The sequence below is a fragment of the Vanacampus margaritifer genome, chromosome 18, assembly GCF_051991255.1.
Source record: "Vanacampus margaritifer isolate UIUO_Vmar chromosome 18, RoL_Vmar_1.0, whole genome shotgun sequence".
Lineage (NCBI taxonomy): Eukaryota > Metazoa > Chordata > Actinopteri > Syngnathiformes > Syngnathidae > Vanacampus > Vanacampus margaritifer.
The window spans coordinates 3,191,372-3,213,288 of NC_135449.1; the positions used below are offsets into that span (position 1 = coordinate 3,191,372).

Genomic DNA, 21,917 nt, shown 5'->3' on the forward strand with positions numbered 1-21,917 from the left:
GACCATTTTCTTACGTCCTGTTTGGGCATCCAGAGGTTTTACAAAGTCATGAAGATGTCCGGTTGGCATTGCGTGACAAATAGGAGGTGAAGTACATTGTGTAACTGCGACTGTCCTCATTTTTTGGAAATGGGAATATGGTCACCTTAGATATACTGTATGGGGTTTACTAACATTATCCTCGCTAGGTTTGTAGGATAATCATATTATTTACAATCAGAGGTGGCAAATCCAGGTCCAGAGAGTAACCCTGCCACAGTTTAGCTTTAGCTCCCAGCTAGCTCCCCGGATGCTTGTTTACCTGCTAGGGAGCTAGCGAGCTAGCACGAGGGGCTAAAGCCAAAATGTGGCAGGGTTTTTACTTTCTAGATCTCTGACCACTAGGATAAAAATGTGCCCCCCAAAAACAAAGACATAATTTTAAAGAGATATCTATAGACCCCAAATTAGATTTTTTTTCCCTTAAAACTGCATGAAAACTAAAGCAGCCATTACTGGTATCAATCAGAGTTGCGATTACCGATACGTCTTCCGGTCACATGTGCATGCGTTCAATTCACTCGTGTCAAGAAGCTGGAGTGCATGGAAAACAATGATGCTTTTATTTGGAAAATGTCAGGGTTCCCCAAACGTTTTCACCTCAAGACCCAAACTTGGTTCCTCATACAACATACGTGATACAGTACACAGCCTAAATCTCATGGATAATCGAGTTGCCAAGAAAATAGCACGATCATGAAAAGCGTTACATTTCAGCTTTACAACATTTTCACATTTTGCTGGCCAAGGGTTCGTTTTGGGGAAACCCTGATCAACCTTGCCGTGCCAGGGCACGTTTTGTCCCGCCACTGACACACACGCACGCACATACATGAATTTCTTGATTCTTCGCCAGCGGGTTCCGAGTTTCTCTCTTCATTCGAAAGTACAACCGGGAATTTGAAAGCAAACCTATTTTGAGCGCGTGAGCCCGACATGATGGGTCCGAAGAGGTGGCGTCACTCGGCGAGCTCGACGTAATTGGCCGGGTAGAAGCCCTCCTTGCCTCCGCTCAGGACCCCTCGGCACCAGCCCTGGTCGTCCTCCTCCTCCACTTTCAGGAACTCCTCACCTGGGATCGCATCGGCAACCACAACGCTAACACACTCACGTGTATATTTTCTTTAGCTACTGCGAAATAATATTAAAAGGATTATTTCAATTGGGAAAGATAATTGATGTCACCTGCTTTAAAGGAGAGCTCATCCCCCTCCTCCCCCGTGTAGTCGTACAGAGCTCGAACCTTCACGCCGCCGATCATCACTCTGATAATAAAGAGTCATAAGAAACAGGAGGCATCGGGAATCAACTTGACGGGCGAGCGAGTTGACTTACGGCCGGCCTTCTTTGCCTTTCTGCTCTCGCTTCTTTCTTTTCAGCTTTTTCACCGGCGGGACCCACTCCTGAAGAAAGACGGTCAAAACAGGCATTTTGGGAGACTTCATCTTTAACTCTTTGAGTGCCAGACGTTTTCAGAAAAGGGATGCCGTGGGTGCCAGCCCATTTAAGCATTTTGACTGATCTTTCAAGGTCCACAGAAAAATATGTGTTTGGACTATGGAAACACACATACTACCAAATGAAAGATTGGACTCTCATCTTTCATCAGAAAAAAAAAGTTTGTTTCTACCTTATTCCGTTTTTCAGTAATCAACAATAGAAAATGGTTAGTTTCACCTCTGTTTTGAAACAAACGTCTTTTAACGTCTTTGGCACTCCTCCCTAGGATTTTACTAAACGTTATTTAACGTTTTTGGCAGTCAAAGAGTTAGAGTGGAATTATTTTTTTTTTTACGCAGTTTTACAAAAAAAGAAAAAAAAAAGAATTGTAGTACGCAAATGAGTTTTCTAGTATTATTGAAGTGAGGGTCAAGGTGGTTCATGTATGTAACATGGGTTTGAAGCATAGCGTTTTTTTTTTAAGTGCTTTGCCGCCATCTTGTGGCATCTATATGCAATTACAAACTAATTTTGGATTGTGGATTTTCTCTATTCTTACCTGGATCTTTGGCCAGTTAGTGAGCATGCCGGGCCCTTGATTGTTCTTCCACCATTTGAGGTCCTCCTGCTCGTCGATGGCCATCAGAGTTTGGTGGAGTTCGTTGTACACTTCCTTTATACTGACGTAAACACACACGCACGTTTGTCAGACAAAGAAAACGTCCCGGAAGACGGAGGTCTCGCCACCTCTCGTTGTTGGCGACGTCGAGGTGTCTGTGGATGGACAGGAAGGCCTGCTTCAAGAAGCTGATGCGTTTCCTCTCCTCCTCCTGCGACTGCTCAAAGATGACCTCCATCTCCTCCATGTAGCGCGGCGTGTAGCTCGTCACGTCCTCCAGGATTTTCTCGTAGCGCTCCCGAGCCTGCGGATCGCGCACAGGAAGCATTTTCTCACAAAGGACCTCAGATGCATACTATATATACATAGGTTTGTAGTATACTGCCCCTAGGTGGCCATGTCCTGCACACCAGAAGGAGCAGCAGGTTGTATTTATTAAATACAATAATATAAAATGCAATTTTTCTGATTTAAAATACACATTACAAAATTTGTTTAGTTTTTTTTGCTAGGCTGGAACGGATTACCGGCATTTCCATTCATTTCAATGGGAAAATATGATTTAAGATACAAATGTTTAGCAAATAACAACAAATAATAATAAATAAAAATAATTTAAAATATATATATATATAAAACAACAAACTGAACAAATTGAATATCTGTACTTCTACTTAAGTCTAAATTTAAAAAGGTGATAATGCTCAGTTTTTGCTCGACACGATGTGCTGCTCGTTGTCACTGCTTCCATCCTGGGCTTCATAAACACAGAGCAGTACAACGACAACATATGTCCATATAAGGGCAGCGCATGGAGGAAAGATTCAAGGTTAAAGGACATTGTTTGGACAAGATAGCAGCAAGACTGAATAAACACAAGCACGTGCACCGGAACAGCAAAACCTCCATTGGAGTACAAAAAATCTCACCCAGAATTTGTCACTTGTGTTTTTTTTTTGTTTTGTTTTTTTTAATCTGGCCCAGAGAGCATTTACTTATCAATAGTTTTTTTAGTAAATAATAAAATAGTAAAAACCCTACCAAAGCTAGCTCCCTAAAAGGTAAACAAGCACCATGGGAGCTAGCTAAGGAGCTAGCTAGCTAGCAACTGGGGCTAAATCCAAACTGTGGCAAGGTTTTTAACCTTCTGGACCTGGATTTGCCACCTCTGATTGTAAATGATATGATTATCTCGCAAACCTGGCGAGGATGGCCTAGATCTAGGGTGACCATATTACCATTTCCCCAAAAAAAAGGACACTTGAAATTTGGTCACCCTAATTATATCCAAATATGGTCAATTTCCTATTTTTTCTATGAATTGGTACTATCGTTACCAAGTCGATTGCTATTTTTCCGCATTATTTGTTCAACTGTGCGAGAAATGTTGTAAAACTCCGCCTCTGTAGCCATGCAGCATTACGTGACCTCAAGATTCAAAATCTGGATTTTTTTCTTCATTTTATTTAAAAAAATAAATATAAAAATGTGAATTTTTTGTGGCGCAGTCATTTAAAAAAATCTTTTTTGTCGATCACCTTTTCCTTGGCGTCGGTGGCCGCCTCCCTGGCCTCCGTCACCTTCTGCTTTTTCTCGGCACTCCCATTTTCAACGGCGCTGGCTCGTTTCTCTTTGTCCAAGGCACTCTGCTCCTTCTGACAGCACTTGTGGTACGAGGCCCGGGCCTTCTCCAGCTGGTTAACACAAACACACACACATTGCATATAAACACACAAATGAAAGCAAATAACGGAAAGGAAGCAGACGGGAAGACTGCAAATGGGAGTGATCGGCACTCTCGGCAAGTGTTGTCGTAATCTTTGGCAATGCAAAAGCGCACATCAATTTGATGGTACGAATAAGCCATCGTCGAGTATAAACCATCGTTTTCGCTGCGGTTCCGAATAGCTTTGATCGTATTTGCTCGTCCACCAGCCCGTTGCGATTCGTACCACTTTTTCCATAATATGTAGAGATGACTGAATGGGAAATTAAATTCTGGTGTAAACATGTGAACTGCGGGAGTTACGTGCAGCCACTGGCACTGATGTCAATCATCGGCCAGACGTGACTTCTTCTGCAACGGGAGAAACATCTGCTTTGTATTGGAAATCCTGAGCTCAGTTCTGACTCATCAGATCCACATGCAAGATAGTTCACGTTGTTTTTACAAAAATAAAATAAAAATAAATTATTATTAAAAAAAATAAATAAATAAAAAAAATATTAACAACAACAAAAAAAAGGAGATCAATGATGATGACATGTCAAATCGGTAAAATTACCGAAGGAACAATACTGAGCTCTCCAGAAAAAAAAAAAAAGATAGTTCACGTTGTTTTTAAAAAATAAAATAAAAATAAATCATCATTAAAAAAAAAATAAAATAAAATAAAATATTTACAACAACAAAAAAAAGGAGATCAATGATGATGACATGTCAAATCGGTAAAATTACCGAATGAACAATACTGAGCTCTCCAGAAAAAAAAAAAAAAAAAGATAGTTCATGTTGTTTTTAAAAAATAAAATAAAAATAAATCATCATTAAAAAATAAAAAAAAATAAAAAAAAATATTAACAACAACAAAAAAAAGGAGATCAATGATGATGACATGTCAAATCGGTAAAATTACCGAATGAACAATACTGAGCTCTCCAGAAAAAAAAAAAAAAAGATAGTTCACGTTGTTTTTAAAAAATAAAATAAAAATAAATCATTATTAAAAAATAAAAAAAAAATAAAAAAAATATTAACAACAAAAAAAAGGAGATCAATGATGATGACATGTCAAATCGGTAAAATTACCGAATGAACAATACTGAGCTCTCCAGAAAAAAAAAAAAAAAAAAGATAGTTCACGTTGTTTTTAAAAAATAAAATAAAAATAAATCATTATTAAAAAAATAAATAAAAATAAATAAATATTAACAACAACAAAAAAAAGGAGATCAATGATGATGACATGTCAAATCGGTAAAATTACCGAATGAACAATACTGAGCTCTCCAGAAAAAAAAAAAAAGATAGTTCACGTTGTTTTTAAAAAATAAAATAAAAATAAATCATTATTAAAAAATAAAAAAAAAATAAAAAAAATATTAACAACAACAAAAAAAAGGAGATCAATGATGATGACATGTCAAATCGGTAAAATTACCGAATGAACAATACTGAGCTCTCCAGAAAAAAAAAAAAGATAGTTCACGTTGAGCAACTGTCTCGTGAGCGCCCTCTTGTGGCGACAGCAAGTCACCGACAAAACATCGTACCATGAACTTCCTAACCTTGCTCTAAATATTTTTCATTTTTGACTGCATGAATAAAAGATCCACTATCCTAAGTTCCTAATCCAACAAAGGGTTTGAAAGAAACGAGAAAATAACCACGTACGTAGTGTAATTTTTTTTCCCCAGTGTAAAAGGCTCTTTTGCATAAAAATTAATTAGCATTCAAGGACGGCACCAAACTATTGAACAATAAACATTAAGTGTAAGAACGCATTTTTTCACAAAAATAAACTCACTCCAAATTTTTATATTATTGAGGTTCGATGTTTGTCCTGCATATCGTTCCAATTCGGCAAAAAACTATTAGACCTACCGTATTTTCCGAACTATAAGTCACCCTTTTTTTTCTCGTACTTTGGCTTTTCCTGCAATTTATATGCAGGAGGGACTTATACGTGGAACAAATTATATATATAAAGCTAGAGTCAACCTATGCATATTTACAGTTCGGCACCCTGTGGATTTGAATATTTACTTCTTTTTTTTTCTTTTTTTTTTACACAATAATATGTTATATGTGACCTCACTAGTCTAAACATGACATTTTTGGAATATGAGTTATGAAGCAAAATCCAGACGTTTTTATCCACTTGCTGTCGACTGAAGATGACATCATTGTTGCTCAGGTCTCAGGTAACAACCAATCACAGTGCATCTTTAGAAAACAGGTGTGCTGTGATTGGTCGTTGACTGAGCAACTGTGATGTCACCTTCAGTCAAACAGCAAGTGGCAAAATGGCCGCCCCCTGAGATGGATAAAAACGGCTGGATTTTGCTTCATAACTCATATCCCAAAAATGTCACGTTTAGGCTAGTGAGGTCACATATAACATATTATTGTCGAGAAATGTTTAAGGTTGACTCCCACTTTAAGACAAGCCCAAACTCAAGTTTACGTTCTTAAAAATATGACGTTCCGGACCTTGCTCAGCTTCTTGTTCCACGGTTTCTGCGCTCGTGAAAAACTGGTGTTGCTGTCGTAGCTTTCCCGCAGGCCGCAGAAGAGTTTCTTGGGAAAGGTCTCCCTCTGCCAGGTCTTGACCCGTATGCCTTCCTCGGCCACGAGAGACCGCGAGATGGACGAGTGGATGGCGGACAGGCGCTCGGCGGAGGTGAAGAAGCTCTGCCAGGCCGTCATCAGCGAGCCGTAGAGCGGCCCTGGGGGGAGGGGGGGTGGGGGGGGTGAACATGACAAATGGAGGGATGAAACAGAGCGGGCCTCCGAGGTGAGTCATGCAACCAATAAAGAAGTAATCATCTCCATCTTTCCACTCTGAAGCACATGGACTCATTTAGAAGCAATCAAGGGATCTTTTCTAAATTGCTCAAATGTGCATGTTTGCAATGTTTTGACATCACTACGCATATGGAACGATATCTTCGTAATCCATCCTAAAGTGCATTCTTTTTATACTCCATAGCAAGACGATTTGAATAAAACTCTTCTTTATCCTCCGCAAAGAATGAATGATATTACTGCAGTTTACTGAGGTGACCGGATCACTGGCTGGGTGTGTCTTACTCACGAGAATCCGCAATTGCTTTCCATTTGTTGCTCCACTGGCTGAGCTGCTGGGCGTACTGCTGTTCGACCCTGGCCCGCTCGGCGAAGCAGGCCACGATGTCGTTGCAGGCCTGGTAGGACTGTTGGGTTCTGTGCACCGTCGGTACGTAATTCCCAGGCTGCGAGAACAACACGCAGCAATGGCGAGTTGCGCAACACTTGCACGGGAAGCAAAACTTACCATGTAGAAGCTGTGCTTGGCGACGTCTTGACTCGGTTCTCGGGGGAGGCTCGCCATGATGGTGAGCTGTCGAGTTGTTGCTGTCATGCAAGAGAGTTGCGAGACTGTTCAACGCAGGTTTCAATCAAGGAAAGGCAGTTTTTGTTGGCTGAGCCACGCCGGTGATTATCCTGCAACTGGTTGGACGCCTCCACTGTGTCATTAGAGTCAAGTCTGTCATGAACAGTTGTTGTTTTGAAGACAAAGCGAAACTACTGAGAAGCGAAGCTATTATAGTATTTGGTTGTAGGGATGGTAACAGGGTGAACTGCAAAGTTGTCAATTACAGTTTCAATTGTTACGCTCCACAATTACAAAATCGGCATAATCATAAAATTGTGACTGAAGCAACCCCCTTCGCTCCCGGTTGTTTTACTGGATTTTGACTGATTTTTGCAAGGCCCACAGAATATTCTGTTCTAATGCTATAAAAAAAAACAAAAAAAAAACATGGAACCTACCAAAAGAAAGATTAGCGTCTCAATCATAAGGGGGGAAAAAAAAGTATATTTGTATCTGTTTCCGTTTTGCTGCAATTAGCATTATAATATAGCTCATTTTCATCAATATTCACATTCCTGGTGAAAACACTGTGAAAAAGAGCTTGTTGCAACATGGCCCTGGTTGATCTCTTATACTCTGCTGCCACCTGCTGGCCGTTTTTTTGTAATAACTAACATTGCTTCGATTGTTCTCTGCAGTTCAGGAGCTGCATCAAAGCCTTCTGTATGCTCTAGCATAAAAACAAACAAACGTATAAATATGTCTTTGGGAGTGACTGACAAAGTAAAAATGTATTTATATGTTTTTGGGAGCAAGTTTATACTCATTTTGAGTTGTTTAAATTGATGTATTTTTTTAAACAAATTTTTTACTAATTTAATAAACCTTGCTTGGAACAAAATAAGTGTTTCAAAATAAATTAATATAATATTAATTAATATTTTTTACATGTTTAAACATTTTTTTGTCCTAATCGTGATTTCAATTATTAACCAAATTAATCATGATTAATCATTCCTTCATAATCGAGCAGCCCTAGTGAACTGTACCTAAATGCCATCTAGTGGAAGAGCATTTAATTGTTCTTCCAATCAGCAGAACATTTGACTATTTGTATTTGTTAAAAAAGAGAAAAAATTCAATGTTGATATATTTTGGGGTGGCGGGGTATTTGAATGTCATTATCTTTGTTTAATGTGTAAAAAAAAAAAAAAAAAAAGCTTATTTCTCCAATTTCAAAAGAGCTATTAATAATCGAATAAAATCCGTCAGCTGATTAATCAGCAAATAATTTGATTTTTAATATAACGCACAAATAACAATGTTGCTGATGTTCCTGCCAATAAGAGAACCCAAATGTTATTTATACCGTCCCAAGCTTGGGTACATGCATAGCTGTCCCAGTGGCTGACTGGAATTCACAAGGAGGGAGGGGGCGCAAATGGGGGGGGGGGGTCAGCGGCAGGAATAGAACAGCCGCTCCTGCATTCTTCCCAAAAATAAACAGCAGTGAAAGGTCATCTTTCCCTTCGCTCTGTTTAATACAGAAGCCAACGTCCAGATCCAACCCAGCTCCTTTTTTTTTTTTTTTTTTTTTTTAAATCAAAGGAAGTTGTGGCAAAAGCGGGCGCGTGCAAAAAGGCAGCAGTCACAGATTGTCGTGCGTGTGAGCAACGCGAAGGCGACTAACCACGCCTCAGCACCACAAGCCATGACTGCGCCTACCAGCCATGCAGCGAGCTCGTCCTCGCACTTCGTACCAGACTGCTGTTTTTTCTTGCAAAAGCAGACTTTCGTTTCTGAAAACGTCCTAAACGTGTTCTTGTGAAAGCAGAGGGCAGAATGAGCCAAAGTCCTCACAATACTTAAGTAGAAGTGTGGAGTGATTTGACTGACTGAGGACAATTTGCCTACACGTTGAAAACACATTTTGCCTTCATATAGTCCACTGGCATGGCAGCTTTAGAGCGCCTCATTGTCAGCCACGAGTGCACGCATGTCATGCTGAAAGACTGAAGTGTGAGAAGGAGGATTTTTTTTAAATTTTATTAAATTCATCTTGTCGGTTAATGCTTCAGCTTCGGGCTGGCGTGGTCGATTTAGAGCGCCCCGGTGTTGGCCACGAGTGCACGGACATCATGGAAAGATGGCAGAAGAGCGATGTAAAACCAATTTCACAAGTATGACGTGACGGCCAAGCATGTAAACCGGTGCTTTACGCTGACGTGGCCTCTTTAGAGCGCCTGGTTGTGCTGTGGAAAAGCTGTGGGATGACCCACTGAGACACATTTCATAGTTAACTGCTATATTTTCACAACGCTAGATAAAGTAGCATCCGTATTATATTGACAGAAGAGTGGGGCGTGGTTTCAGCGCATTTAGCGGACACGCCCACAGCGGTCGAGAGCGGCGACAATTTGGATTTTTCCTGATTTTGAAACCCCAGGGACTTTAATGCTCCCCGTTTCATGTTCCACCTACAAACTCCAGAAGCTCTCAATCAACTTTTACGTCTCATTGCTTCCGTCTATTTTTAATTCATGCCGTCATGAGCTGAGGGTGGGGGGGGAAAAAAGTGTCGATGTATTTGTAGTTTCTTCCTACCACTGGACGAGGACGAACTAGAAGCGAACAGGCCGCGTTATCCTATCAAAGCCAAGGCGGCAGCAGAGCAGTCAGTCACGGCCGTGGGCACTTACATGTTGTTTGTGAATCACCACTGATTACTCAAGTGAGCAGCACTTGTTACTGGAGGCTCTCCCTCTTATCATGACCCCCACCCCCCCCCAACTGACCCCATTTTGCCTCACTTAAAGTTATACGCACACACGGTTGGTTGATAAGAGTCACACTGGTCTTCTTACCTTTAGCTTGATTTCTTTTCTTCTCGTCCCCCCTCACTTGAAGTCCATCCCTGGCATCCCCTCACTCTTCTTTGACTATCACTTCTCCAGCCTAGAGTGAGACCCCCCCAAACACCCCCCCCCCCCCACACACACACACACACACTTGCCCCGCCTTCTGTGACTCTCTATATGGTGCCAATGGGATGCCCCAGTGTCATTTTGACTTGTGGCAATGTGGTGCGGAGTCATGTGAGCTTATTAGACAGTGAGTGACATCCAAAGGTGGCAAAAGTACTCCCAAGATGTACTTAAGCAAAAAAAAAAAAAAGGATACTTGTGTATATATTAAAAAAACACACAAAGTAGAAGTACTGATATAATTGAGTAGAATAAAATAAAAAATACATCACACTATATCAATTTTCTCACCTTGGCCACCTGGGGGCAGTATATTACAAAGATATACAGTTCACTCTTTTCGACGCTCGTCGGTACGGCACTAATAGTCATTCTTTGCAGAGGATAGATAATAAACGCCCGTGAGTCCCGTTACTTTGTCAGTCTGAATCAAACGCAGCGTTTGTGTTCAACTTGTTGCTTTAAAGGGTTATAGACTACCACAAATGAGAGGTTATTACAATTAACCAACACTCTAAAAACAGTTGGGTCAAAAGTCACCCAATTATGGATCAAAAATAGACCGATCATTTATCTAAAATGACCCCTTTTTTTTGACCCAAGTAAAGGATCTGACCAATATTTATGATTTTTTTTTTTTTTTATGCTGAAAGACCCATTTCTTGACTCAAAGTTGGGTCAAATCGATCAAGTAGAGCATTGGTCCATTTTTGACCCATAATCTGGTTATTTTTGGCCTGTGTGGTTGTTTCAGTAAATGTCAACTGGGAGTGGCAATAAACAGCTTGAGGCCTCTTTTTTTTTTGAAGAAGGCAACCACTGAATAGCTTTTGTGACACCAGTCCTGGGACTTTTCTGACACACCTCGTATTAAACAGAAACACATGGCGATACACAGACCAGATACTACAGAGGTCACAACCCCCCCCCCCCCCCACATGGGTTCTTTTGGATAAATAGCGGAATATTAGTGCAAGACTGAGTTCGGAAAACAAGAGATCACAGGTGGTGGCGGTACAATAAAAAAAAAGTGTTTTTTCTCAATACATCCTGTAGTAAAGGAAGTGTTTTTCCCAAGACTAACTCATCTTAACTCTTTGACTGCCAGACGTTTTCAGAAAAGGGATGCCGTGGGTGCCAGCCGATTTTAAGCATTTTGACTGATCTTTCAAGGTCCATAGAAAATTATGTGTTTGGACTATGGAAACACACATACTGCCAAAACAAGATTGGACTCTCATCTTCCATCAGAAAAAAAAGTTTGTTTCTACCTTATTCCGTTTTTGAGTAATCAACAATAGAAAATGGTTAGTTTCACCTGTTTTGAAAAAAAAACGTCTTTTAACGTCTTTGGCACTCCTCCATAGGATTTTACGAAACGTTATTTAACGTTTTTGGCAGTCAAAGAGTTAACATTGGGAATTTATTCTGCCAGACTTCACATAAACTCACAATGTTGTACAGTCAGTGTGAGCCTGACCACCGTGCTTGGGAAAACTTAAAAAAAAAAAAAAAAACATTTATCCTCTTCCAAGCGCTTATGAATAGCTCACGGGCGTCTTTTTTTTTGGTTTGCTGCATGACTGCGGCCACTTCTTGCTTTGAATTAAGCCATTTGGTTTAATCCCTCGCAGCGAGCGTCATCCTTTTTTGCTGCTATTAGGCGGGGAGGCCCGATGGGAAAATAATCCTGGACTTGAAAACATTTGTCTGTCTTTGGTGCTGCCAAATGAGTCAAACCAAACCCCGGGGCCCTTTAAATAGGATTGTAATTAAAAAGCAGAGACGTTACAAAGAACAATGAGCAGAATAAAGACGTGATCATTTCAGTATTTATTTCAACACAGTTGTACTTCTATCGCGTTTAAAACGTAGCTTTATATTCATATATACTTTGTTAAACTCTGCATACGTACACTCATACTTGATGTGGTCATATTCATTATACATTTCACTAGAACTAAAATATTTTTATAAATTGTGTTGTGGTATATGTAGTGCTTCTACACTACAGCTCGAGTGTTTTTTCACGTCCGCCGCGCGGTAGCACTGAGGCGAGTCGGCGTGAAAGAAATACGTGAGTCATGTTTTTGTTACTCACATGGCGAGAATATGCGTCCAATAACATGTGTCAGCTTCACTAAGGTCATCACGGGAGGGCGGGAGGGCGGGGCGAGCAGTAGAATAGAAAGCATTGACACAAATGTCCAAACAAAACCACACGCGGCGACGCTATTCGGAAGACAGAGATTCTTCGAAATTGTTAAAATGACTTGAAATTTTAGGGCGAGCATTGTAATGTATGTCAGCGGTCCTCAAACTTTTGGGGTCCGGGAGAGACATTTGGAGGAGATCCTATTTATTATTAAACAGAATTTCATATTCCAAAAAAATGCCTATTTTGGGGGGAGGGAGGTTGTAGTAATATAAAATTCTATCAATGAATAATTTTTTTGTGAAAAACAAAAATATGTTATGAGACTAAAAATATATTAATTATAATAATAATAATAAATATATATATATATATATATATTTTTTTTTTTTTTAAGACGAAATCTTTACAGAAACAATGAATTTTTTGGGGAGGATAAAAAGTCATAATCGTATGTGTAGGGCTGCTTGATTATGAAAAAAATAATGAACACGGTTATTTTGGCAATAATTGAAATCACGATTATTCAAATGATTATTTATTTTTTGGCACAAAACAAGATCATGTCTACACATTTAAAAATATTAAGACCAATTAAAAAAATAGAAACACTATAAATATGCGAGTTCCTTTTGGACCATACAGAATTTCTAATAATATATATTTATTTATGTTGGCAAAAACTTGATGTTGGACTGTGCAGTAGAACGATCTTTTTCTTCTTTCTTTTTTCTAAAAAGCAAGAAAATGTTTAAACGTAAAAAAAAACCTAATAAAAAATATTAAGACAAATAAAATTCTTTGAAACGCTGTAACTATGCAAGTTCATTTTGGATGAAACAAAATGTATTAAATCAGTTATTTTAAAATTTGAAAAAGGTGCAAATATATCAATTGAAACGACTCCAAAATTAGTATTAATAATCTTTTTTAGTATTAATAATCTTTTTATCACAATTATGCTGATTTTGTCATTGTAGAGTGTAATACTTGAAATTGTAATTGAATTTTGATTCATTACCACAGCCCTACGTATGAGAATAAAGTTGGATTCTTTCAAGTATTAAGTCCTTTTTTTTCTCTCCCAAAAAACTAAACAATTTTAAGCAAATATATCTACTGTGTAAGATATTTTTTTTAAGTTGCAAATTTCCACGACAATATTTTCCCTTCTATTGAAAAAAAAAATAGAAATGAAATATCAGCCTCCTTGATTTCCAATAATTGACCCTGAAAAAAAACCAAAAAAACAAAAACATAGTGCTCTATCTCCAGAAAAAAAAGTTTAAAGTCAAATTTTTTTCAAAAACAAAGATGTATTTTGTTGGGATAAAAAAAAAAGTGGTCGCCAGTGTGAGAACCACTGACACACATCATTTCACACGCTTCTCGGATGACTTTTTGAGCGAAGTTAGGCCGGACTGCGTGAAACAGGATTGTCGACAAATAGCAGCAACAGCAAAACCCAAAACATGTTGAACAAGGCAATCAAACAGAAGCAGACGTAGCGACTGAAAAGAGGCCGAAGGTTCGGGAGGTGAAGCAGTAAAAAAGCCCTTTTGTGTGATCATGGCACCTACAGTGAAAGAGCGCGCGCTCAACATCGTTACACAATGTGGCGCGTGAAATCTATTCCTCCTTGACTTCTGCTATGGCACTCATAAAAAAATAATAATAAATAAATAAATAAATAAACGGAAAATTTAAATAACTGAATCACGAATAGTGTTTATGGAGTATTAGGGCCACACTGTAAAAAAATACTACCAATACTGTTTGTACTATCTATATATCAAATGTTTTTCCTCGCTATATTACTTAATATAATACAGATTTAGAGAATACTGCCATAAAATTGAGGGGGATGGGGGGGGGGTGGGGGTCACAATTTTAAGAGATAAGGTCAAATTATCACTGGAAAAAACACTGAAATGAAATATTACAAGAAAATAAATGAAAACATGAGAGAAAAGCAAACTAATGACAATATAGACAAAAGTCGCACTATTGTGAACATGAATGACATTAGCCATTCCAAATATGGCTGCTGGTCTCCGCCTGTTGCGTTTACGTTCTTGTGGGAATTTTCACGCGCACGCGTCAAAAATCGGACGTTTTTCCTATTAACGTTCCAACTTTTTTTTCTCCCCTCGCAACATCGCAACTTCATTCTCGTTACTTGACAACCTTTTGCCACTGAAAATTCCTTGCTACTAAATAAATATGAAAGTGTCTTCCACAAGTGTATCCTCTAAGCATTATTACTCAAAAGTCAGTGATTTGAAATGACTTTGCTGCTAGTACAAACCTAATATAATGTCTAATAGTGAATCCTGTTAAACACATAATATATATTTAGTGCTTGCAAGTAACACACAAACAAAGCTTATTATTGGAAATAATTTTTGGGGGGGAATTGGCAAGTAGATAAAAACAAATACTATTATATTCTATATTATAACGACTTTCTGTATCATCTAAAAATAATCCTCTGTTGTCCTCTGACTTTGGCCTTGTGACGCAACAAAGTGATGTCACGATGAGGTCCTTGTGTTTCCGGCAACATTTTAGTGGTGTTTACCCTTTAAGCATCTTTATAAAGTCAGACTCGCGTTTACTCAGCATTCACAGCAGATGGTGTGACGATCCATCTGTCCTTACGTGTGTGTGTGTGTGTGTGTGTGTGTGTGTGTGTTCTCCTCCCTGTTAATATTGTTAGCGTTAAGTGATACAGTGAACCCCCGCCGTATCGCTGATTTTTAAGCAATCGTTCTTATTTTTGGTTGTTTACAACATAGGCAAGTCCGAATTGAGAGTTGTGTACTTTGGGGTGTAGTACCACATTGTGCCACAACATCCCTGGCAGCGCTGAGCTCTACTTAGAAGAGATGCAGCTGAATTAACAGCCAGAGAAAGTAGAGAAAACTAAGAATATACAATTTTCGTTTACCCTAGTTTTCGATTTTTATTATTTTTGGGGTGAAAATGTTTTGCCTGTTTTCGTACATCTGCGTGGTTTTCTCCCCCCCCCCCCCCCCAAAATGAATGTAACAATTATTGGAACTTGTGTAAAAGGGTTACATGTTAAACCTCCTGGTCTGCTCAGCAACCACTCTGACGACATCAACATAACACATCCTGTCAAAAGTCAGATCTTCAAAATAAAAGCATATAATAATAACACTTTTTCACCTTTCTTTTTTTTTGGGTGTGACGGCTTATTTAGCACAAAATAGTTTGAGTGCCAAAGAAAGTGTGGAAAACCTGCTATTAAAACTGGTGTGCTTTTATTTTGAAGGCCTTCATTTTTTTTATAGGATGTTAAGTCAATGTCGGTCCAACTTATCCGAGTATTGCCGAGCAGACCGGAGGCTTGTTATTGCCTTGAGTTCTTAATAAAGCCTTGCATTGCGGATGTCTGTTCAACTCTTTGTACACGAATTCGGGGTGCCAGACATTTGATGAAGGCGAGAAATAGGATAGAATTCGAGAAAGAACTTGAAATGGATGTTCATTTATCCACTTCACTAGTCATTTATATTGATTCCACATTGTATTGTGTATGTAAACTACACTTACTCTCTATGAAATACATTTTTTGGGTTCATAATTTGGGGGGTGTGGAGCAGATTATTCAGATTTACATTATTTCCTATAGGGAATACTGCTTTTGTTTTCATACAACTGTATGCCTGTAAATATTGCGGTATGCTTGATTTAATGTGATACTTCTCCCTGTATGTTTAAGTAGCGGTTTATAATTACCACAACGTCCTTGCTAATTTCGGTTGGCCCATTGATAGCATTTCGCATTTTATGTTAGCATTAAGCTAGCAGACTTTTGTTGTGCTAAAATTGTGATGTTTAATTCCCTTTTATTTATTTTTTTAATGTAAAACCATGTTTAAATGTTAAACAAAAGTTCTTTATATGGTCTGAGGAAATCGTAGGTGGGGTGTGAAGTGAAACGTACCTGCTGCGATAAACAGGGGTTCACTGTATACTTCATTTCAGCACCGTATTTTTGAACCAGGAATCAAATCAGACACAACCACAACCAGCCTGCCAAAGTGTGTCAAAGTCCACTGTTCTCCTCTTCCACATCTCCTGTTAATGTTCCTTTGCCAATTCATGTGTTTCTCACACATTTTTTTTTTTGTCATCTTTCAATCACCCCATCACTCTCAATCTGTGTCTCTGGGGGAAGTAGTGACATGCAAAGGCCTGGGGAGAGAAGGAGGGCAAATCAACGGAGAAGGGGAACTTAAGTGGGCCGATACAAGTCATTTGTAATTGCGGAAGGGTAGCATCAAATTACAAATTGTATGCATGTGATAAAGAAAAGTGGGGACTCTGCTTTTCCGGAAGGAGGCTCTCCTTCCTTTCTGATCTATGACCCTGCTGCGTTTATGTCTCCCCTCACCTGTCAGTGAGTTTCTTCAGCGCTCTCTCGATGTTCATTCGATGCCCCACGCGTATTACCCCCAGGTCCAAGAAGTCATCCTTGGTAAGCGAAGGCAAATGAGATCCATCGATTTCATTATCGATAAACCGCTCTATGTGTTCGCCCAGGTTCAGGTAAGCTAACCAGTCGGCCACGTCGTACTTGGTCCAGTAGGGCAGCGGCTTGAGAGCGAAAGGTTTGGTCGGCGGGGGAGGGGTGAGGTGGGGGAAGCTGAGGCAGGACGGGCTCGGGGGCAAGTGCAACGGGGAGGAGGCGCCGGAGAGATAATGTGTGGGGGAGAGGGAGTGGGAGACCAGCAACGAGTTTGGGCTCGGCGCGCCAGACGGGGAGAAAAGTGGCGGTGTTGAGGCCGAGTAGGGGTCGCCCAGAGGGAGGCCGGGAGAAGGAGGGGTGAGAGGTCCTGGGAATTCAAAGGGGTTGCTGTAGACTGGCGTACTGGGAAGGATGGGCAGGGAGGACGGTCTCGGAGGGGTGGGGTTGGGCTGTTCGCTGCTGTAGATCAGAGGACTGGGGGCGCGGCGTCGAGAAACGGCAGATCGCATCTCTTTAGTGGGACTGCACTGGAAATCGAAGGTCTGCCGGCGCATCTTGGATCGGTGCTTGGGCGACGTCGGGTACGGGCAGTAGGTCGGCGAGTGGGGAGGGTGCGAGTGAACCGGGGAGGTGGGAATCTGCGGAGAGGTCGAACGGGTCCAGTTGCGTTGTCCCGGTACCTGCGAGGAAGGGGATATGGAGGGGGTGGCCGACAGATTGGGGGGGGGTATTTGATGGTGTTGAGGTGAGGATGGGGGCAAGGGGGAGGTGGAGCGGCTGGTAGGAGGGCTGTGAAATGCGTCGGTGAAATCTGCCGAATACCTAAAAAGACACAAATGAAACGTCAAGTATAAACCAGTGACTCATAACCAAAAGGTCCGTGAGTGCCACTTTGAGAGCTGCTGGTAACTTTGGCAACTAATGCAGACATAAAAAAAAGAAGAATTTTACAACTACTGTACAGTAAGTGACTGAGTAAGGTTAGGTATTAGCTGTTTATTTTTGTTTTTTTGTACAGAATAAAATTCTATTATTAACTCATTCACTCCCAGCCATTTTCACTCAAGCAACCCCCTTCACTCCCGGCTGTTTTACTGGATTTTGACCGATTTTGCAAGGTCCACAAAATATTGTGTTCTATTGCTATAAAAACATGGAACCTACCAAAAGAAAGATTAGAATCTCTAAGTATATTTGTATCTGTTTCCACTTTTGCAGCAATTAGAATATAGCTAAGTTTCGTCATTATTCACAAACCTGTTGAAAACACTGGCAAAAAGCGCTTTTTTGCAACATGGCCCTGGCTGATCTCTTAAACTCTGCTGCCACCTGCTGGCCATTTTTTGTAATAACTACCATTGCTTTAAGCAACCTCTTCATGTCAGAAGCTGCATCAAAGTCTTCTGTATGCTCGAGCATAAGGAAAACATAAAAGACATCATAAATATGTTTTGGCAAGTAAAGTATTAAAAAACGTATTGATACGTTTTTGGGTTAGAATGAGTTAAAAATAACTTACCTGTGCATGGTGGGTGATTTTGGGGTTTGACTCCAGTCGTCCATGCTCCTCATGCCACTCATCTGGTGAAGTTTGGAGCTGAGCTCATTGATGATGCTGGCCTTCACACCCGAGAGAGGCGAGTGAAGCCTGCGTGCGTCCAAAGCCAAGCCGGCTCTCTGGAGCTGCTCGTGTTCCCCGATCTCACCCCAACCTGCTGACCGAGCGTCAATCGGCCGGTCCAAGCAGGCTGCCAATGTAGCGTTAAAATCATCCTCCATTTTAGGTCTATTGTGCAAAAATTTCCTGTCATCATGTGGGGCTCCGTCTATCCTGATATTGTCGGGGATGTTTTGTCTATGCAGTTGTAACGGAGCAGGGTTGGTGCTGTTTTGCCTTCGTAGCGCAACGGGCAGGATCTTACCCGCTCCCTCCTTATAATGTGTCATCTTTGGAAACGGAGGGTTTACCATTTTGGTGTTGTGTACCTCAAACGTATGCCCACCGGAGTAGGCTAAAGAAGGATCCTGCAGTGGGCCCCCTTTGCGCCCCTCGCCGCACGCTCCATCTCCTCTCTGACCCGTCAATCCCAACATTTCGAGATGATGGTCACTGCTGCTGTGACTGTCCAGCTCTTCAATCCCAGAATCCACCACTGCATCCTGCCATTCTCCACCCTTGGGGACATTGGCAGAGTGGTAAATATGGTTCGCAGCTCGGCCCGCAGTGGTGGTTGTGGCGGCCGCGCTGGCCGTCATGGTCGTGGTGGCGTACGACATGGTCGTGGTGAGGGCGGCCATGCCTCTGTCGTGAGCTGTGGCGTCACGCCCCACCTGTGGATCGTTGGAGCCGCTGTAATACGAGTGAGAAAGGGACATGGGTTGGGGTCTGTGTAGGTTCGCGGCAGGCAGAGCAGGCGACGGTAAAGATGGCGAGAGAGCGGACTGCGTCAGGGTAGCCACCTCGCTGTCGTAGGAGGTGAGGCTTGAGGTGGCGGAGTCGCCGCCCTGTGAGGAGGTTTGAGGAACGCTTGGGGTCTTAGGAGACGGTAGAGGAGGCGGCGGTGGAGCGGCGGATCGTTGGTAGTGCTGGTGGTAGTCCTTCACTCTTTCATTCTTGCCATTGGCAAACTGTAACGGGGGCGGCAAAGGGTCTGCAAAGACAAACTCCTCATCGATGTCTATTGAGGGAGCCGGCGGAGGCAGAACCATCATTCCCAGATTTTCCGCTTTAGTCTCTGCCGCCGCATCAGGTGCTGTAGGCACGGTGTACTGAGGGATGTAGCTGGTGTTAGGAGTGCTTTCCATCTGCAGGAAGGACGGCCTGCGGGAGGCGGGCTGAGACAGGGGTGGCGGAGGCTGTACCGGTGGAACAGGCCTGCTATCATGGGCCTCTTTTTCTCTCTCCTTGGGGTTTTGAGGGTAATAGTGGCTTGAATACTGGCTGTTTCTGTCCTCTGAGAAACGAACTCTCAGGCCTTCTCTATGCCCAGTGTCCTTGTCCCGCTCCATCTTCTCCCCTCCTCCTCCCATTCGTAAGATCCTTGGCGACTGAGGCCGACTTTGAGATGCGGGCGAGGTGGTGGTAGTGGGCGAGGTCAAGTGAAGGGAAACGGGTGACGTGTAGGTCGATTGCGACGGGGTTGCAAAAAGAGAGGGTGTTGGTGTCTGGGTGGGGGTGGTAAACGTTCCCACTGTGGACAGCTGTCGACCAAAGTGTCTTTCCTCTCGGCGAGTCCTGCGGTCATCCTTGAGGGCCCTTTCCCTCGCGGCGAGTGCGAGTCCAAGAGGAGATGAGGGATCTAGAACTTTTCCAGTCAGTGGGTGGATGAAAGTCGTCGCTGGCTGGGAGCCATACGTTGACGGCGCTGACTTGGGTTGTCCATCCTGACTGAGGACAGGAGAAGAATACTCAGGCAGGCCAAAGGCTGGCGGCATGCTGCTGGAATAGTGGACATAATTGTCTCCAGAAAACATGCCCTCATCGATGGACTTGGAGGGTCGCAGTCGAGGAGTTGGTACTTCCATTTGTGAGCCCTGTAATGGCTGAATTCTCGCATTTAGTGCTTCCCCGCCCTCACCAATGCCCCCTCCCGCCTCCCCTTGGATGTCCTCCTCAGACGAGAGGAAGAAAGAAGCACTTTTTCTTCTCATGTCACGGAAACGTTCCCTCTCCCTACGTGCGCCTACACCTCCAATAGTGGTAGCGAATGTCGACGAGTAGTCAACGTTCTCCAAGTTTTGTTTCAAAGAAACGGGAGGAGCGGCAGTGGATTGAGGCAAGGGGGTGGATGTGAGGGCCTGAGGTGGTGTCGAGGTGAGAGGTGATGGTAAAGTGGAGTTGGGGCTTTCCAGAGATGGTTGAGCAGAGGTTTGGTCCTCTGCATCCTGCGGGACTTCGGCCTCCATGCTGCTACCTTGGCTGCTTCGACCGCTGCTGCTGGTGGAGGGCGCTTTGATGATGATGGTGGGGATGGGGATGGACGTCTTCTCTTTGGCGGCACCACTTTTTCCACGATGCTGTCGCAGACCATCCTCAACTTTAGACTGTTTAGTCAGAGCGCCCCGACCTCCCCTCCGGGCTCCTCCCTTGCCGGTCGCGCCACTTTGCTCCCTTGCAGCTACATGTGAATGATGTGGCACGTTTTGTTGCGTTTTAGGTTTAGCGCTTGTTGGTGGCGTAGCGCTACTGTAGCCCCTTCGTAAGCCCCCCATCTTGCCACCACCACGCCTGGGTGCCTCTTGCTCCCTGGCGCACAGTCCTTCCGATTGTCTGCGGAGAGTGGAGACCATAACCTGCTGGTTCATCCCACCTCCTCTTTCCCAGCCTGGCTGATTCGGATGGCCTGGTTGGGATTGGAGCTGGAAGTGGGATTGAGATACAGGCGGTATGGGCATGGCAGGCCCCCTCCCAGGATGAGGGCCGGCAGATAATGGTGGCTCAGGTGCTGATGTATTTGGAGGCGGGGGGATCTCTTCTGGTCCTGGCACTGACAAGCTACGAGCCAATTTCATCGCCGGTGGATGAAGGTACTGCCTCTCCTCTTCAGTTATACCTTAGTATCACAACATAAGCAGTTACAAACAAAATAGAATTGAAGAGCCTGAAAAGTGAATTCAGAGATTTGTTTCTAAATTTATTATACAGGTTTGAAGGTTATGGCTGAAAACTTGCAGAGACTGAGAACTATGTAGTAGTGAATTGAGTAGATAAAGTGTTTAACTGTTTTTCACCATTTTAGTTCTCCAGATTTTTTTAGCATGGCTAAAAACAGTGCGGCATGAGGTACTTTGGAGTCTGGCATGAGTTGCCCCCCCACCCCCAAATATATCAGTACTTGAGTGGTTTTGTATCAGTGGTTAATTGTGACGTGCAGTGAGCAGGCCTACACCCGAAAATATAGTGCATCTCCCTTCTGCTGACATGGCCGCTTGAGAGCGCCTCACGCAGAGAACGGCACATAATGCAAATAAAGAGAAAGATGGGAGAGCAAGGAAGGAGTTAAAAAAAAGAAGTTAGATGTGACAACCGTCTGGACCAGGGGCTTTGCACTGGCTTGACGGTTTCACTATTTCAAAACCTTATTTTATATAAATGGCAATTTGG

The 21,917-nt window shown here is 42.3% G+C and overlaps 2 protein-coding genes across 4 annotated transcripts in view; both read right to left on the reverse strand.

The window, feature by feature from the left end:
• Nucleotides 1-579: 579 nt before the first annotated feature.
• On the reverse strand, nucleotides 580-10,131 carry LOC144038440 (protein kinase C and casein kinase substrate in neurons protein 3-like). 3 transcript variants are annotated; one of them, XM_077550963.1, is made up of 10 exons: nucleotides 10,041-10,131; nucleotides 7,135-7,214; nucleotides 6,916-7,072; nucleotides 6,312-6,547; nucleotides 3,637-3,792; nucleotides 2,227-2,402; nucleotides 2,039-2,159; nucleotides 1,375-1,442; nucleotides 1,225-1,304; nucleotides 580-1,111 (listed from the first exon to the last, which is right to left on the reverse strand). In XM_077550963.1, exons 2-10 carry the CDS (start codon nucleotides 7,189-7,191, stop codon nucleotides 999-1,001), a joined length of 1,164 nt encoding a protein of 387 aa, XP_077407089.1. In that variant the 5' UTR covers nucleotides 7,192-7,214; nucleotides 10,041-10,131; the 3' UTR covers nucleotides 580-998. The 3 variants fall into 3 exon arrangements, with proteins under 3 accessions (XP_077407089.1, XP_077407088.1, XP_077407086.1); XM_077550962.1 differs by having other exon boundaries at nucleotides 7,135-7,347; nucleotides 10,041-10,120; XM_077550960.1 differs by lacking the exon at nucleotides 10,041-10,131 and having other exon boundaries at nucleotides 7,135-7,770.
• A 5,214-nt stretch (nucleotides 10,132-15,345) lies between these two features.
• The window catches only part of LOC144038465 (SH3 and multiple ankyrin repeat domains protein 1-like), a 45,282-nt gene continuing 38,710 nt past the window's right edge, over nucleotides 15,346-21,917 (reverse strand). The window contains exons 25-27 of the mRNA XM_077550999.1: nucleotides 18,333-21,366; nucleotides 16,739-17,635; nucleotides 15,346-16,539 (exon numbers count right to left, since the gene is read on the reverse strand). Coding sequence (XP_077407125.1) covers nucleotides 16,500-16,539; nucleotides 16,739-17,635; nucleotides 18,333-21,366 — 3,971 coding nt within the window. The 3' untranslated portion in view covers nucleotides 15,346-16,499. The remainder of the gene's footprint in view (nucleotides 16,540-16,738; nucleotides 17,636-18,332; nucleotides 21,367-21,917) is intronic.

Coding starts and splice junctions, on each gene's coding strand:
- LOC144038440 (XM_077550962.1), bottom strand. CDS start 7,221: ATGACAGCAACAACTCGACAGCTCACCATCATGGCGAGCCTCCCCCGA. Junction 3,793..6,311: donor GGAACAAGAAGCTGAGCAAG/GTCCGGAACGTC, acceptor TGTGTTAACCAG/CTGGAGAAGGCCCGGGCCTC. Junction 2,403..3,636: donor CCACCGACGCCAAGGAAAAG/GTGATCGACAAA, acceptor CGCGATCCGCAG/GCTCGGGAGCGCTACGAGAA.